This window comes from Silurus meridionalis, chromosome 3 (genome assembly GCF_014805685.1).
Source record: "Silurus meridionalis isolate SWU-2019-XX chromosome 3, ASM1480568v1, whole genome shotgun sequence".
NCBI lineage: Eukaryota > Metazoa > Chordata > Actinopteri > Siluriformes > Siluridae > Silurus > Silurus meridionalis.
The window spans coordinates 9,101,836-9,118,572 of record NC_060886.1 but is presented as its reverse complement, the minus strand read 5'-3'; the positions used below and the strand labels follow the sequence as shown (position 1 = coordinate 9,118,572).

The window sequence follows — 16,737 nt, the reverse complement described above, 5'->3', positions numbered from 1 at the left end:
TAATTTGCCTCTTAGCAAAACCTGAGAAGAACGAGCAGAAAGTGGGGATACATAGAGAATTTAGTGGAGATTTCAGTGTAGAATTTCATCTGATAATGCACCTCATTGTGTAGTTTTGGACAACAATCTATCGTTCTCTATTTACATGTTTTGCTTTTCTTATATGAACATATAATACTTTGCTATGATCCAAAGTATTATATGTTCATATCATACTTTGGATCATAGCAAATGCTGTAAAGAATAAGCAGAAATTGGAGATCCTCACATAGTGGATTTTGATCAGACAAACAGCAACTCTGCTGTTTTAGACAAACAAATATCATTTTCTGCTCAAGTCCTTGCTCATACCTAGCATGACCTTTGTTGTAATCTTTGTCATCTAAGTTTTTTCATTCCTATTTTCCTCTAAAATTATTCGGATTGATGTAATTTAATTTTGAGGGTGGAAAAAGGTTACTGGCATGATTGATATTGGTATTTTCTCTCTCTCTCTCTCTCTCTCTCTCTCTCTCTCTCTCTCTCTCTCTCTGTTGAATTAAACCAGCGACCAATTTTCCTCTCCCCTTCCTCTCTCAGATCTGTCATGGTGCCATGCCTCTGAATGGGGTTCTCTTCGATTAGAAGCCACTCTGTGGCTGGGGATGGTTTCGCATCAACATCCAGGAGATCCATGATCTTACTATGCAACACGAGAGCTTTAATAATGGATTTGGACTTTAGTTAATGTCAACAGTCTACTACAGTGACTCAGGACCACAGGTTGCATTTAATCACCTCTCAGTGCATAACCTAAGAAAAATAAACTGTAATGAATGGACATTTAGTGCCACCCTGATGAGGATGAGTTTCCTTTTAAGTCTGGTTCCTCTCAAGGTTTCTTCCTCATCCCTTTTCAGAGTTTTTTCTTGTCACAGTCACCACTGGTTTGCTCATTAGGGACAAACTTAAAATTATAAGGAACAAACTTATACATTATTTTATAATTAAAATCATTTTTATTAAAGCTGTTCTGAGAAAATGTCTACAGTTAAAAGTACAGTTAAAACCACTATTCTAAGTAGTGAGCAAGTATTTAAAAAATATAATTTCATATCAATATCACCTGAGGAAACTATAGAATCTACTCTAACAATCACTGAGTTTGCATTAGTTTGCATTTTCCTACATGGGAAATCACATGGCTGCTTTACAACAAAGTGCACGGACTCAAAACAGTTAATATTAATCTTGGGTGGGAGTGGGCGGGGTTTGAGACAGATTCATGGGCGTGTTGAAAGCGCACGTGCGGATTGAGGAAAGTTTGTATATAAAGGTCTGAATTGTATTTTCTACATGGCGCTTTATCCTAAACTGCATACATCATGTTTGCTCTAAGAAAGACCTTCATGCACAATGTTAAAACCTTTAAACAGGCAAGACATTTTAGGTAAGAGTTCATGCAATATATATATATATAATGTGTGCGTGTGTGTGTTTGTGTGTGTGTGTGTGTTTGCAATTGAAAATCTGTCATTGTGCAGACTGTATTTTTATGAACATTTTATCCAGGTATAGTATATCCAGGTTCCAGATGCAATATAAGCAAAAGCAATAGTATAATCTGGGACCCTTATTTAATTAATTTATTCAGTTATATCTGTATAAATCAATAGAAATACTCAGAATGGACAATATCTAAGAGCTACTAATATTGTTTTTAATTTACAGGATGAAAACTAAAAGCTGCTCAGGCTTTGTTAAATAAATGAACATTTCATACTGTATAATTACCAAGTATGTGTTTCTAAATTATTCATAAATTGGCCTAAAAAGATCTCTGGCTTAAAAAAAAGCAATTAAAAACGTCTGCTACATCCAAGTTCTTTTAGGTTTGATTTGTTTTCATGTCATAGATTGACAGTGACATCACTGTTCATGTTTATAGCTGCTATAGCTGAAGTATTGTCCTTTATAAGGTGTTATGTGACACTAGGGTGGAGGGAACATGTTTGGGATCTGTGAACTTGAAGGGACGCAGTTTTTTGACCCTGAAAGACTTCAACCCTGATGAGATCAAGCACATTCTGTGGATGTCTGCTGACCTGAAGCAGCGAATCAAGCATGAAGGACAGGTATCGCTTTAATTCATGAGACAATGCAAAGGTCCACATGTGCAAATCTGAAATGTAATTGATGATAGTGAGGATGTTCATTTGCTTTTGTACTTAGGACTAATTTAATGCTTTGTATTTGAATTTTTAGTATCTTCCTCTCCTTCAAGGAAAATCAATAGCCATGATGTTCGAAAAGAGAAGCACCAGGACCCGACTGTCCACCGAAACAGGTGCAAATAAGAGAATATGTGTATATGACAGTTAGGAAGCGTGTGTGTGTGTGTGTGTGTGTGTGTGTGTGTGTGTTTTTCAGGGATAAGTAAGTGAATCAAGCCACATGGTCACTGAGCACATTGAATAGTACTGGATAAAAGTAAGCAAAACACTACAATAGTACATAAACAGTGTGTGTATGTGTGTGTGTGTGTGTGTGTGTGTGTGTGTGTGTGCACCTAGGGTTTGCTTTGCTGGGTGGCCATCCATGTTTTCTCACTTCTCGGGATATTCACTTGGGTGTTAATGAGAGCTCAAAAGACACAGCCAGGTTTGAACACAGAAAAAGCACACATTGTTGACATGTACAGACACATACCTCTGCATTCAGTTCAACTTTATACACACTGGTAAAAGTGTAACTGTGTTTGTGTGTGTTGCAGAGTGCTCTCAAGTCTGACTGATATTGTGTTAGCCCGGGTGTACAGTCACTCTACTTTGGAGGAGTTAAATCAGGAAGCCTATGTACCAATCATCAATGGTCTCTCTGATCTTTATCATCCTATACAGATATTAGCTGATTTGCTCACACTGCAGGTACACACACACACACACACACACACACACACCTTTCAAATGTTAAGATAGCATTAAAAGCATCCCTATCCTTTGCTTTGCCTTCTCTTGTAGGAGCATTATGGCTATTTAACGGGCCTGACAGTGTCTTATATCGGTGATGGAACCAACATTCTTCACTCCCTCATGATGTCATTGGCCAAACTGGGTGTCAATCTGAGAATAGCCACACCAAAGGTTTGCCCCGCAATTCAACTGAATTGTCCATATGCATGTCTTTGCAATAAAATGTGTTTAAAGCAATTATCTAGCACATGCTCTCTCTTTCCCAGGGTTATGAGCCAGATGCTACTGTAACTCAGGAGGCAATGCATCTTGCTAAACAGGTATCTAGGCTCCAGAGGATGGCTCTAGAGTTTACAGTTCTTGCTAATCACATACTGTTACCTAACATGCAATTAAAGAAAATGTGAATGTTGACTCCAAACTCCACTGAAACTGCATCAACTTAACTGGGTGGTGGATAGGGTGTAGGTGGGAATCAAACTTTCGATTAGAGCCAAGTTCAGATCATGGATTTGTAAATAATATACATAATATGTTGTGTTTGTACACTCTGTAGTTTGGCACAGAGTTGCACTTGTTTTCAGAGCCAATGGCAGCAGCTCAGGGGAGCAATGTGCTGGTGACAGACACGTGGGTTAGCATGGGTAAGGAGGATGAAAAGACGAAGAGGCTAAAGGACTTCCATGGATACCAGGTCACCATGCAGGTAAACAAATCTTCATCAGCTCTGTTTCTTTTTCTTCTTCTTCTCGTTAAAGGTCACCACAGCAGTTCATCCGTCTCCATACCCACCCACCCCGTCTTCTACATCTGCTTTTTTCAAACCAACTGTCTGCACCCTGACTGCACTTATTTCTTCACTTCTTTAACACACTCTCCATTACTTTGCACTGTTGACCCCAGGTACCTGAACTCCTCCACCTTCACCACCTCTTCTCCCTGCAACCGCACCACTCCACTGCCCTCCCTCTCATTCACACACATGTACTCTGTCTTACTCCGACTGACTTTCATTCCCCTTCTCTCCAGTACGTACTTTTACCTCTCCAGGTTCCTCTCAACCTGCTCCCTACTCTCACCACAAATCACAATATCATCCGCAAACATCATAGTCCATGGAGACCTCCATCAACCTGTCCATCACCACTGCAAACAGGAAAGGGCTCAGAGCCGATCCTTGCTGCAGTCCAACCTCCACCTTGAACCAGTCTGTTGTTCCTGCACGCTTCACTGCTGTCACACTGTCCTCATACCTGTCCTGCACCACCCTCACATACTTCTCTGACACACCTGACTTCCTCATACAATACCACAACTTCTCGGCACCCTGTCGTATGCTTTCTCTGAATTCACAAACACACAATGCAATTCCTTTTGTACTTCTCCATTAACATTCTCAAAGCAAATATTCCATCTGTGGTGCTCTTCCTCTGCATGAAACTATACTGTTGCACACGGATGGTCACCTCTTCTCTCAGCCTGGCTTCCACTACTCTTTCCCATAACTTCATGGTGTGACTGATCAACTTAATTCCCCTGTAGTTACTGCAGGTCTGCACATCTCCCTTATTCTTAAAGATCGGTACCAGCACACTCCTTCTCCATTCCTCAGGCATCCTCCCACCTTACAGAATCTTGTTAAATTACTGTGTAAAACCCCCACTGCCATCTCTCCTAAACATCTCCATGCTTCTACTTGTATGTCATCTGGGCCAACCATTATTTCACTTTTCATCCTCTTAATCGCTGCTCTCACTTCTTTCTTATTAATCCTTATTATTAGATGCTTCACCATCTCCACACCATCCAACCTTCTCTCTTTCTTATTTAAAATACTCCCTCCATCTTCTCAACACACTCACACTTTATTCCACTAACTTGTAGCACATCCTTCCCAGCTCAGTCCCTCTGCCTGGAAAATCTGTACAAATCCTTTTCTCCTCCCTTAGTGTCCAACCTCTCATATAGCTCCTCATATGCCTTTTCCTTGGCTTTCACCACATCCCTCTTCACCCGCTGCCGCATCTCCTTGTACTCCTGCCTTCTTTTCTCATCTCATAGTAAAAGCATTTAAAGTGCCCACCCGAACCTCCCCTCTTCTCCACTTCTCCTTTTCCTGCTGTCTCTTTAGACGTCTTCCTCCTCTCCTTCTATTCCTTCGGCCAACCGTAGCCCAATTTTCACCGGTACCCTGTTGGCTAACGATACCTGTGGCGGTCGTTGGTAACCCGGGCCTCGACCGATCTGGTATGAAATTATGATTCGTGATCCGCATATTTGATTTGGCACATGTTTTACGCTGGATGTCCTTCCTAACGCAACCCTTCCCAGTCATCCGGGCCTGGGACCGGCACTAAGAGTGCACTGGCTTGTGCAACCCTAATGGCTGGGTTCTTCATCAGTTCTGTTTCGAATTATCATAAACATTTCCACCTTGTATCGAAGGTGTAAGTGTGTATGGCTATAAATAGTGTCCTGTGATAGACTGCCATTCAGTCTAAGATGAATCTCCTTTCTCATAGGCCCTGTGTTCCATGTACAAACATAATCAGTTGCTGAAGATGAATGTATTAATTTAATTTTTGATTCTCTCTAGAACAGTAGTTTCTCCTCTGTGGAGTCTCATTTTATTGTTTCTGGCTCTCAGACAGGAAGTGTAGCTGCACCAGATTGGACTTTCTTGCATAGTCTCCCACGAAAGTCAGAAGAAGTGGACGATGAGGTTTTCTACTCCCCACGCTCACTTGTGTTTCCTGAGGCTGAAAACCGCAAATGGACCATCATGGTAATATGCTTGTGTGTGAGAGAGTGTTGAAGTCTTTTGAGCATGAACACATATACATATGTTTAATGCATTTATGCCTTATTCTTGTCTTTTTCTATAGGGCTTGATTGTGTGTATCCTGACTGACTACAGTCCTCAGATCCCCAAATTGAAATTTTAATGCTTCAGAACTAAACTCCAGAGCGTGCAACACAAGTGTCCTTCAACAATACAGGCTCTATGCATTTCTATTCATTAATTTATCTCCTTTAATCTCCTATCCTGGAAATCCTGGGCCCAAGGCATTAATAAACACGAGACAAACGGCCAGTCCATTGCATGGCGTACCTCTCTCTTATGCACTTCCTGCTTCACCAGAAGCAGAAACATACTTTCCAGAAGGCCAACAATTCACTAAAAATGTTTTTTTATTGGTCTTATGAAGTATTTTAATCTTTTGAGATAGTGAATTTTGGGTTTCATTAGCTGTAAGCCATAATCATCAAAATAAAAATAAACACTTGAAAGATATCAGTCTGTGTGTGATGAATCTATATAATATACACGTTTTACTTTTTGTATTGAATTACTAAAATAATTAAACTTTTAATTATTCTAATGTATTGAGATGCACCTGTATGCTTATTAATAATTTATAAAACAAAAGCTAAAATGTTTCCACATTTTTATAAAGATCCTGGATTTCCATTAGGATTTCCTTACTGCTTACTAGTATTCCATAATCATTATCCGAATTGTCCAAAAACCATGTGACTTTTTTGTTTTAAGCATGCTTGAGTTTTTACAATGGTACTGTCTTGTAAAATGTATAAATTTATATGCCAGGTTAAAGGAAAATTAAGTACCAAGTAATAAAATATAAACCTAACTTTTTTTGTATTCATTTATATTTATATAGTCTATCTTAGATCTGGGGTCCCTGGGTCAATGCTACATTACTGTGTGGAGATCCTCATGTTCTTTCTCTTCTTTAAGGAAAATCAGTTTCCATGATATTCAAAAAGAGAAGCAACAGGACCCGACTGCCCACTGAAACAGGTGGAAATTAGTGTGTGAAAGATAGTGGTATATACAGTATGTGGTATGTATTTGTTTCGGCATAAGTAACTTAATGTGGGTCAAGCAGTACAGTCACTGAGAAACACATATGATATTAACACACACCTGATATTCCTTGCCTGTTTAAACTGGGCAGTTCTAAAACTGTAACTAAGAATATCATGATGCACATAAAAAATGTGTGGAACATGTGAACTTTTGCCAAGTAGCTTATTCATAAGCACGCCGAAAGCTGACAGTCCCAGAAGTGCAAATATTCTTTGCAAAACACATACTGCAGATGTATGCAACTTGGTATCACACAATTTGTTAATGTTATCAAAAATGTCAAATTCAAATTGGAGATGCTGAAATGTATAAAATGTATAAAAAAAAATACATGGTGTTCTTCATCTGGTAATCGTGGAAGTCCTTTAATCTCGTCTTGTTAGTATCCAGTGATGGATAAAGTCATGTATTTGGACACAAATCATTTATTTGAGTAAAAGTAGAGGTAAAATACACTATGTTTTACACTTGGTAAAATATTACTCCAGTAAAAGTGCTCCCTTTAAAATTTCACTTCAGTAAAGGTACAAAATAATTTGCCTTCAAAAAATGTGCCGTCTGATTTTGCTAAATGTAGTTGAGTAAAAAGATATTTGACTTTGAAATGTAGTGAAGTTAAAGTATAAGTCTCTCTAAATGGAAATACTTCAGTAAAATACAGACACGCAAAAAAGCTACTGCAGTAATAAATTACATTTACTTCACTACTGTCCACCACTGGTAGCATCTTCCTGGCCCATGCCAACAATGTTTCTGTCACAAACACATTACTGCCCTGAGCTCCCACCACTGGCTATTAAAACAGGTGCAACTCTGCCCTAAACAGTGTACAAACTCTTCTTCTTTTGGCTGCTCCTATTAGGGGTCGCCACAGTGGATCATCCGTCTCCATACTACTCTGTCCTCTACATCTGCCTCTGTCATACCAACTACCTGCATGTCTTCCTTCACCACATCCATAAACCTCCTCTTTGGTCTTCCTCTTTTCCTCCTTCCTGGTGGCTCCATCCTCAGCATTCTCCTACTGATATACCCCATGTCCCTCCTCTGCACATGTCCAAACCATCTCAATCTCACCTCCCTCACCTTGTCCCTAAAACTTCCTACAAGTGCTGTCCCTCTAATAAACTTGTTTCCAATCGTGTCCATCCTCATCACTCCCAATGAAAATCTTAATCAAACATATGCATAAAGATGTTATGTAAAACAACCCAAAGATGGCAGTGACAGAAATGCAGATTGAAGAATGTACCAACATTTATTAATAGCATTTATTATGATATGGAGACAAATGAGACAAACACTACTATTGTAGTGGTCCTAGACATTTGAAGACAGGACCTCAAAGCCCCACGACACAACAGTGAGAACTCACCACAATTTTACAGTCATAATTTTATTGAGATACTCAGGAAATCCTTTTGACTCTGGAGTGACAGGGAACTACATGGACCAAGAAGTGGCGACCTGCATAAATGTAGACACCATGTTGCAATTAAGCCATCATCCATTAATCAACAACATGAGGGTCACACACCCCACAAAATCCCACAAGAATTTTCCCTAAATAAAATGACATAACAGGCAGATATGTTATAACTTAATTAGTCTTTTTCTTTTTTTGTTTTTTAAAAATGCTGGTTGTGGCCTCCATAGGCGGCTGGAGTGTGAATTAAATCAATAATAATCCATAAAAAGTTTTTAAATCTTTTATTTTTGGATTTGTAGACTAAAATTGTAATCTGACCAACATTTTAGTTGAGGAAAAAATTAGTGTCTTGTTGAGAAGATGGAGCAAGTATTTTGATCAGCTGGTGAACGAGAAAAATGAGAGAGAGAGAGAGAGAGAGAGAGAGAGAGAGAGAGAGAGAGAGAGAGAGAGAGAGAGAGAGTTGGATGGTGTGAAGATGGTGTATTAATGCCTTGGGCCCAGGATTTCCAGATAAAAGGAGATAAATTAATGAATAGAAATGCATAGAGCCTGTATTGTTGAAGGACACTTGTGTTGTACGCTCTGGAGTTTAGTTCTGAAGCATTAAAATTTCAGTTTGGGGATCTGAGGACTGTAGTCAGTCAGGATACACACAATCAAGCCCTATAGAAAAAGACAAGAATAAGGCATAATTGCATTAAACATATGTATAAGTGTTCATGCTCAAAAGACTTCAACACTCTCTCACACACAAGCATATTACCATGATGGTCCATTTGCGGTTTTCAGCCTCAGGAAACACAAGTGAGCGTGGGGAGTAGAAAACCTCATCGTCCACTTCTTCTGACTTTCGTGGGAGACAATGCAAGAAAGTCCAATCTGGTGCAGCTACACTTCCTGTCTGAGAGCCAGAATCCATGATTGAATCATCCCAAACTGCTTATTTTTTACAAAAGAATAAAATGAGACTCCACAGAGGAGAAACTACTGTTCTAGAGAGAATCAAAAATTAAATAAATACATTCATCTTCAGCAACTGATTATGTTTGTACATGGAACACAGGGCCTATGAGAAAGGAGATTCATCTTAGACTGAATGGCAGTCCATCACAGGACACTATTTAGAGCCATACACACTTACACCTTCGATACAAGGTGGAAAAGTTTATGATAATTAGAAACAGAGCTGATGAAGAACCCAGCCATTAGGGTTGCACAAGCCAGTGCACTCTTAGTGCCAGTCCCAAGCCCGGATAAATAGGGAGGGTTGCGTTAGGAATGACATCCAGCGTAAAACGTGCCAAATCAAATATGCGGATCACGAATCAGAATTTCATACCTAATCGGTCGAAGCCCGGGTTACCAACGACCGCCACAGGTCTCGTTAGCCAACAGGGTACTGGTGGAAATTGGGAAACTGTTGGACGAAGGAAGAGAAGGAGAAGGAGAGGAGGAAGACGTCTACAGAGACGGCAGGGAAAGGAGAAGTGGAGGATAGTGGAGGTTCGGGTTGGTACTTTTAATGTTGGTACTATGACTGGTAAAGGGAGAGAGGTAACTAATATGATGGAGAGGAGAAAGGTAGATATGTTGTGTGGTAAGGAGACCAAGAGGAAAGGGAGTAAAGACAGTAACATTCGAGGTGGGTTTTAACTTTCATGGTGTGGATGGAAAGACAAATAGTGTAGGGGTGATTCTAAAGAAAAAGTACAGTAGGAGTCTAATGGAGGTGAAGAGAGTTTCTGATGTGGAAGTTGAATGGGTGATGATAAATGTCAAGTGGGTAGGTATGGCCTTAAGGAGAGGAATGTGGAAGGGCAGATGGTGGTAGATTTTGCTAAAAGGATGGAAATGGCAGTGGTGAACACTTATTTTAAGAAGAAGGAGGAGAATAGGGTGACCTAAGAGTGGAGGAAGTTGCACACAGGTGGACTTTGTTCTATGTAGGAGATGCAACCTGAAGAAGATTGGAGACTGTAAGGTGTTGGCAGGGGACAGTGTAGCTAAACAGCATCGGATAGTGGTCTGTAGGATGGTTTTGGGGGTGAAAAGTAAGAGGAGGAGATTGAGGGCTAAAAAAAGAATATGATGGTGGAAACTAAAGGGGAAAAAGATTTGTACTGATTGGCCAGGCAGAGGGACCGAGTTGGAAAAGATGTGCTGCAAGTTAAAGCAATAAAGGATGGAGATGGAAATGTGTTGACTAGTGAGGAGAGTTGTTGAGAAAATGGAGGGAATATTTTGAACAGATGATGAATGTGGAAAATTAGAGAGAGAGAAGGTTGGGTGATATGGAGATGTTGAAGCAGGAAGTGCATAGGATTAGTAAGGAGGAAGTGAGAGCGGCGAATAAGAGGATGAAGAGTGGAAAGTCTGTTGGACCAGATGACATACCGGTAGAAGCACGGAGATGTTTAGGAGAGATGGCAGTGGAGTTTTTAACCAGATTGTTTAACAAGACTTTGAAAGGTGGGAGGATGCCTGAGGAATGGAGAAGGAGTGTGCTGGTGCTGATCTTTAAGCATAAGGGAGATGTGCAGACCTGCAGTAACTACAGGGGAATTAAGTTGATCAGTCACACCATGAAGTTATAGGAAAGAGTAGTGGAAGCCAGGCTGAGAGAAGAGGTGACCATCCGTGTGCAACAGTATGGTTTCATGCAGAGGAAGAGCACCACAGATGGAATATTTGGTTTGAAAATGTTGATGGAGAAGTAAAGAGAAGGTCAGAAGAAATTGTTTTGTGTGTTTGTGGATTTAGAGAAAGCATACGACAGGGTGCTGAGGAGTTGTGGTATTGTATGAGGAAGTCAGGTGTGTCAGAGAAGTATGTAAGGGTGGTGCAGGACATGTATGAGGACAGTGTGACAGCAGTGAAGTGTGCAGGAACGACAGACTTGTTCAAGGTGTAGGTGGGACTGCATCAAGGATCAACTCTGAGCCCTTTCCTGTTTGCAGTGGTTATGGACAGGTTGATGGAGGTCAGACAGGAGTCTCCGTGGATTATGATGTTTGCGAATGATATTGTGATTTGTGGTGAGAGTAAGGAGCAGGTTGAGAAGAGCCTGGAGAGGTGGAGGTACGCACTGGAGAGAAGGGGAATGAAAGTCAGTCGGAGTAAAACAGAGTACATCTGTGTGAATTAGGGGGAGGGCAGTGGGGTGGTGCGGTTGCAGGGAGAAGAGGTGGAGAAGGTGGAGGAGTTCAGGTACCTGGGGTCAACAGTGCAAAGTAATGGAGAGTGTGTTAAAGAAGTGAAGAAAAGTGATAGCAGGAGTGATTTGTGATAGTAGGGTATCTTGAAGAGTGAAAGTGAAAGTTTATAGGACTGTGGTGAGACCTGTGATGTTGTATGGTTTAGGGACAGTGGCTAAAAGACAGGAGGTGGAGCTGAAGGTAGCAGAGCTGAAGATGTTTAGATTTTCATTGGGAGTGCCGACGATGGACAAGATTAGAAATTAGTTTATTAGAGGGACAGCGCATGTAGGACGTTTTGGAGACTAAGTGAGAGAGCGTGATTGAGATGGTTTGGACAAGGCCAAGAAAGAGGTTTATGGATGTGGTGAGGGAAGACATGCAGGTAGTTGGTTTGAAAGAGGCAGATGTAGAGGACAGAGGGGGTTTGGAGACGGATGAACTGCTGTGGAGACCCCTAACAAGAAGAAGAAGAAAAAGAAACAGAGCTGATGAAGATTTGTTTACCTGCATGGTGATCTGGTATCCATGGAAGTCCTTTAGCCTCTTCTTCTTTTCATCCTCCTGACCCATGCTAACCCACGTGTCTGTCACCAGCACATTGCTCCCCTGAGCTGCCGCCATTGGCTCTGAAAACAAGTGCAACTCTGTGCCAAACTACAGAGTGTACAAACACCGCATATTATGTATATTATTTACAAATCCATGATCTGAAATTCGCTCTAATCGAAAGTTTAATTCCCACCTACACCCTACCCACCACCCAGTTTAGTTGATGCAGTTTCAGTGGAGTTTAGAGTCAACATTCACATTTTCTTTGATTGCATATTAGGTAACAGTACATGATCTCTAGAGCCATCCTCTGGAGCCTAGATACCTGTTTAGCAAGATGCATTGCCTCCTGAGTTACAGTAGCATCTGGCTCATAACCCTGAGAAAGAAAAAGATGGGCTAGATAATTGCTTTAAACACATTTTATTGCAAAGACATGCATTTGGACAATTTGGGTGAATTGAGGGGCAAACCTTTGGTGTGGCTATTCTCAGATTGACACCCAGTTTGGCCAATGACATCATGAGGGAGTGAAGAACGTTGGTTCCATCACCTATCCAAGACACTGTCAGGCCCCTCAAAGAGCCATAATGCTCCTACAAGAGAAGGCAAAGCAAAGGATATGGGTGCTTTTAATGCCATCTTAACATTTAAAAGGTGTGTGCGTGTGTGTGTGTGTGTGTGTACCTGCAGTGTGAGCAAATCAGCTAATATCTGTATAGGATGATAAAGATCAGAGAGACCATTGATGATTGGTACATAGGCTTCCTGATTTAACTCCTCCAAAGTAGAGTGACTGTACACCCGGGCTAACACAATATCAGTCAGACTTGAGAGCACTCTGCAACACACACAAACACAGTTACACTTTCACCAGTGTGTACAAAGTTGAACTGAATGCGGAGGTATGTGTCTGTACATGTCAACAATATGTGTGCTTTTTCTGTGTTCAAACCTGGCTGTGTCTTTTGAGCTCTCATTAACACCCAAGTGAATATCCTGAGAGGTGAGAAAACATGGATGGCCACCCAGCAAAGCAAACCCTAGGTGCACACACACACACACACACACACACACACACACACACACACACACACACACACACACACACTGTTTATGTTCTATTGTAGTGTTTTGCTTACTTTTATCCAGTACTATTCAATGTGCTCAGTGACCATGTGGCTTGACCCTTATTCACTTACTCATCCCTGTAACACACACACACACACACACACACACACACACACATGCTTCCTAACTATCATATACACATATTCTCTTATTTGCACCTGTTTCGGTGGACAGTCGGGTCCTGGTGCTTCTCTTTTCGAAAATCATGCCAATTGATTTTCCTTGAAGGAGAGGAAGATACTAAAAATTCAAATACAAAGCATTAAATTAGTCCTAAGTACAAAAGCAAATGAACATCCTCACTATCATCAATTACATTTCAGATTTGCACATGTGGACCTTTGCATTGTCTTTTGAATTAAAGCGATACCTGTCCTTCATGCTTGATTCGCTGCTTCAGGTCAGCAGACATCCACAGAATGTGCTTGATCTCATCAGGGTTAAAGTCTTTTAGGGTCAGAAAACTGCGTCCCTTCAAGTTCACAGATCCCAAACATGTTCTCCCCACCCTAGTGTCACATAACACCTTATAAAGGACAATACTTCAGCTATAGCAGCTATAAACATGAACAGTGATGTCACTGTCAATCTATGACATGAAAACAAATCAAACATAAAAGAACTTGTATGTAGCAGACTTTTTTTAAAGCCAGAGATCTTTTCATGATTATTTTAGAAAAGGCCACATTTGGTAATTATACAGTATGAAATGCTCATATTTATTTAACCAAGCCTGAGCAGCTTTTTATTTTCACCCTGTACATTCAAAACAATATTAGTAGCTCTTAGATTTTGCCCATTGGGTATTTCTATTGGATTATACCGATATAACTAAATAATAACTAAAACTGTATTTGTAAATTAAATAGGGATCCCAGATTATACTATTGCTGTTGTTTTTATTGCATCTGGAACCTGGATATACTATACCTGGATACAATGTTCATAAATATACAGTCTGCACAATGACAGCTTTTCAATTGCAAACACTTTGTTTTTACTCTTTTGTCCCTGAGCTGTCAGACCCACCATGCCACACACACACACACACACACACACACACACACACACACACATATATATATATATATATATATATATATATATATATATAGCATGAACTCTTACCTAAAATGTCTTGCCTGTTTAAAGGTTTTAACATTGTGCATGAAGGTCTTCCTTAAAGCAAACATGATGTATGCAGTTTGGGTTAAAGCGCCATGTAGAAAATACAATTCAGAAACTTCCCAATCCCCACGTGCGCTTTCATCAGCCGAGGGCGGGGCAGACACGACTACTTGGGCTAAGACACGCCCATGAAGCGGTCTCAAACCCCGCCCACTCCCACCCAAGATTAATATTAACTGTTTTGAGTCCGTGCACTTTGTTGTAAAGCAGCCATGTGATTTCCCATGTAGGAAAAATGTAAACTAATGCAAACTCAGTGACTGTTAGAGTAGATTCTATAGTTTCCTCATTTGATATTGATATAAGATTATATTTTTTAAATACTTGTGCACTACTTAGAATAGTGGTTATTACACTTTTTCTCAGTCACTTTGGAGCATTTCTCGAATCATCCTTAAGATTTGCAAATCAGTAAGTGCATTCTCAAAACAATGTCAAAAGCCTGTTTTTTGCTTAAAATCCTTAGTACTTTTTTCAAAATTAAGTATTTGTGTCAATGAACATATCATTGCCATCAAAATAACAAGTCCTTTTATCATTGTTTACGAACAAGAGAGTCAAAATGTTTAGTCATTTTTTTCAATATGACAATGCTTCATTTTAGTATTTCCTGTTGTAAACTCTGTTTTGCATTACAAGTATTGAAAATGCATGAGGCTGAATTGGCAACTCTGAATTTCAACAGCACAAATTTACACATTACTGTATGTGGGATACTGATTGTAAGAGACTGGACAGGATTCATTTTTTAATTTTTCTTTACTGATAGACTGTCAAAAAATTTACAAAATAATGTCATTGTGTTAAAATTCCAAAAGGTAAACATAGGAAACACTTCTTAGGCAGAACTGCGCATGCCGCACTATACACCGCAATCTGTCTCTACCCCCTGACGTCCCAGTCTGTCGGGACACAGATTTTCATCCACATCACAACAGATATCATCCCTTGCAATACGTGCAATGCATCTATTGCAGCCAGCAGGGTCATCCGAGTATGTGGCTGGCAATCATAAACCTTTCACCTCCATGCTGAATAGAACTCCTCAATTGGGTTGAGGAATAGGAAATAGGGTGGGAGAAATTGCATCAGCATCCTGTTATGGGTCAGAAACCATTGCCTGATGCTGTTTGAGTGATGGAAACTCACATTATCCCAAAGTATATCATACTTTGGTAAATCATCTCGAAATGGACCCCTCTCGTCATCAGGGATGAGAGCCCAATACAGGGTCTTTAAGAAGGTGAGGAGATGCTGTGTGTTGTATGGGCCTATAAGGAGAATATGAGATAGCACACCCTGCTCTGACATAGCAGCACACAGTGATATTTCCTCCCCGCTGGCCTGGTAAGTCAACAGTAGCTCTGTTTCCGATGACGTTTTGACCACATCTGCTTTTGCTCAGATTGAAGCCAGCCCCATCCACATATATAAAGTTGTAAGGTGGTTCACTTGACTCCAATTCCATTATACGCTACAACCCAGAAGATAACCAATTAGTTATGCACATTCATTTAATTTCACAAGATACAGGTATATTACAATGTAGACACAAATGTACACATATTGCATGTTTTTTCCTACAGATATAGCAAATGTACATAGGTCACACATGCTGTATTATATATAAGTCACTATAAGAAGTTTATGTATATTAGATAAAGTATGCCATAGATGTTTTACCTGTACACACTGTTACCGTTGCTCCTTCACTCTGTCACCATTCCTTTGAAATGGTACACAATACAGCTGTTTCATGCTCATGTGGTGTCTCTTCAACACCCTATTGATAGTTGAGATGTCAACAGACTGAATGTTTTCAAATAAATTATTATCTTCTACAACAACCTGTTGTATTTCCCTTAACCTTATGGCATTGTTTGCTCGGACCATGGTGCAAATAGCCTCCTCTTGTTGGGGTGTGAAAAGCGGTCCTCTGCCACCCCTATGAGGTAATCCTGCAGTCCTGTGTGGGAAAAAAATGCAATACATGTTTACTTAGATGTGTTAGAGAATGTATACACACACTTACAGTAACAGCACAGTCCACACTGGTGGATTACATACCTGTTCTCTCTACGAAATGTTTGAATTATTAAAGACACAGTTGATCTCCCAATATTCGGCTGTACCCTCCGACCCGCCTCAGCCATTGTGAGGCTATGATTGACAACATGGTCCACAATAGTGGCTCTAATTTCATCAGAAATGTGTCTATGTCTCTGGCCTCTTCTTCTTCCTCTATTTTGCCTCCTTACCCTTACAGCATGCATCCTTATTCTTGGCTCTCGACCATGTTCATTTCCTAGTTGTTCATCTATTTTCGACAATTGTAAGTCTGTGTTTTGCTCTTTTTATATACACTCGCCAATTGAAGGTTCACGAGATTCAGCTTCG

General features: G+C 40.3%; 2 protein-coding genes across 2 annotated transcripts; one reads left to right on the top strand and one right to left on the bottom strand.

Annotated features, from left to right (window-relative positions):
• Positions 1 to 1,274: 1,274 nt before the first annotated feature.
• LOC124382942 (ornithine transcarbamylase, mitochondrial-like) lies at positions 1,275 to 6,246 on the top strand. The gene is made up of 10 exons (XM_046845299.1): positions 1,275 to 1,429; positions 1,976 to 2,114; positions 2,245 to 2,326; positions 2,553 to 2,640; positions 2,753 to 2,906; positions 3,000 to 3,122; positions 3,218 to 3,271; positions 3,508 to 3,657; positions 5,599 to 5,736; positions 5,837 to 6,246. The coding sequence occupies exons 1-10, from the start codon at positions 1,365 to 1,367 to the stop codon at positions 5,894 to 5,896; spliced, it is 1,053 nt and encodes a 350-aa protein (XP_046701255.1). The 5' UTR covers positions 1,275 to 1,364; the 3' UTR covers positions 5,897 to 6,246.
• A 2,292-nt stretch (positions 6,247 to 8,538) lies between these two features.
• On the bottom strand, positions 8,539 to 14,432 carry otc (ornithine transcarbamylase). Its single transcript, XM_046845261.1, has 10 exons — positions 14,281 to 14,432; positions 13,523 to 13,661; positions 13,311 to 13,392; positions 12,977 to 13,064; positions 12,709 to 12,862; positions 12,495 to 12,617; positions 12,347 to 12,400; positions 11,977 to 12,126; positions 9,039 to 9,176; positions 8,539 to 8,938 (listed from the first exon to the last, which is right to left on the bottom strand). Exons 1-10 carry the CDS (start codon positions 14,343 to 14,345, stop codon positions 8,879 to 8,881), a joined length of 1,053 nt encoding a protein of 350 aa, XP_046701217.1. The 5' UTR covers positions 14,346 to 14,432; the 3' UTR covers positions 8,539 to 8,878.
• Between the last annotated feature and the right edge of the window lie 2,305 nt (positions 14,433 to 16,737).

Coding starts and splice junctions, on each gene's coding strand:
- otc (XM_046845261.1), bottom strand. CDS start 14,345: ATGTTTGCTTTAAGGAAGACCTTCATGCACAATGTTAAAACCTTTAAA. Junction 13,065..13,310: donor CCGACTGTCCACCGAAACAG/GTGCAAATAAGA, acceptor GTGTGCACCTAG/GGTTTGCTTTGCTGGGTGGC. Junction 12,863..12,976: donor AGCTCAAAAGACACAGCCAG/GTTTGAACACAG, acceptor TGTGTGTTGCAG/AGTGCTCTCAAGTCTGACTG.
- LOC124382942 (XM_046845299.1), top strand. CDS start 1,365: ATGTTTGCTCTAAGAAAGACCTTCATGCACAATGTTAAAACCTTTAAA. Junction 2,327..2,552: donor CCGACTGTCCACCGAAACAG/GTGCAAATAAGA, acceptor GTGTGCACCTAG/GGTTTGCTTTGCTGGGTGGC. Junction 3,123..3,217: donor TGAGAATAGCCACACCAAAG/GTTTGCCCCGCA, acceptor TCTCTTTCCCAG/GGTTATGAGCCAGATGCTAC.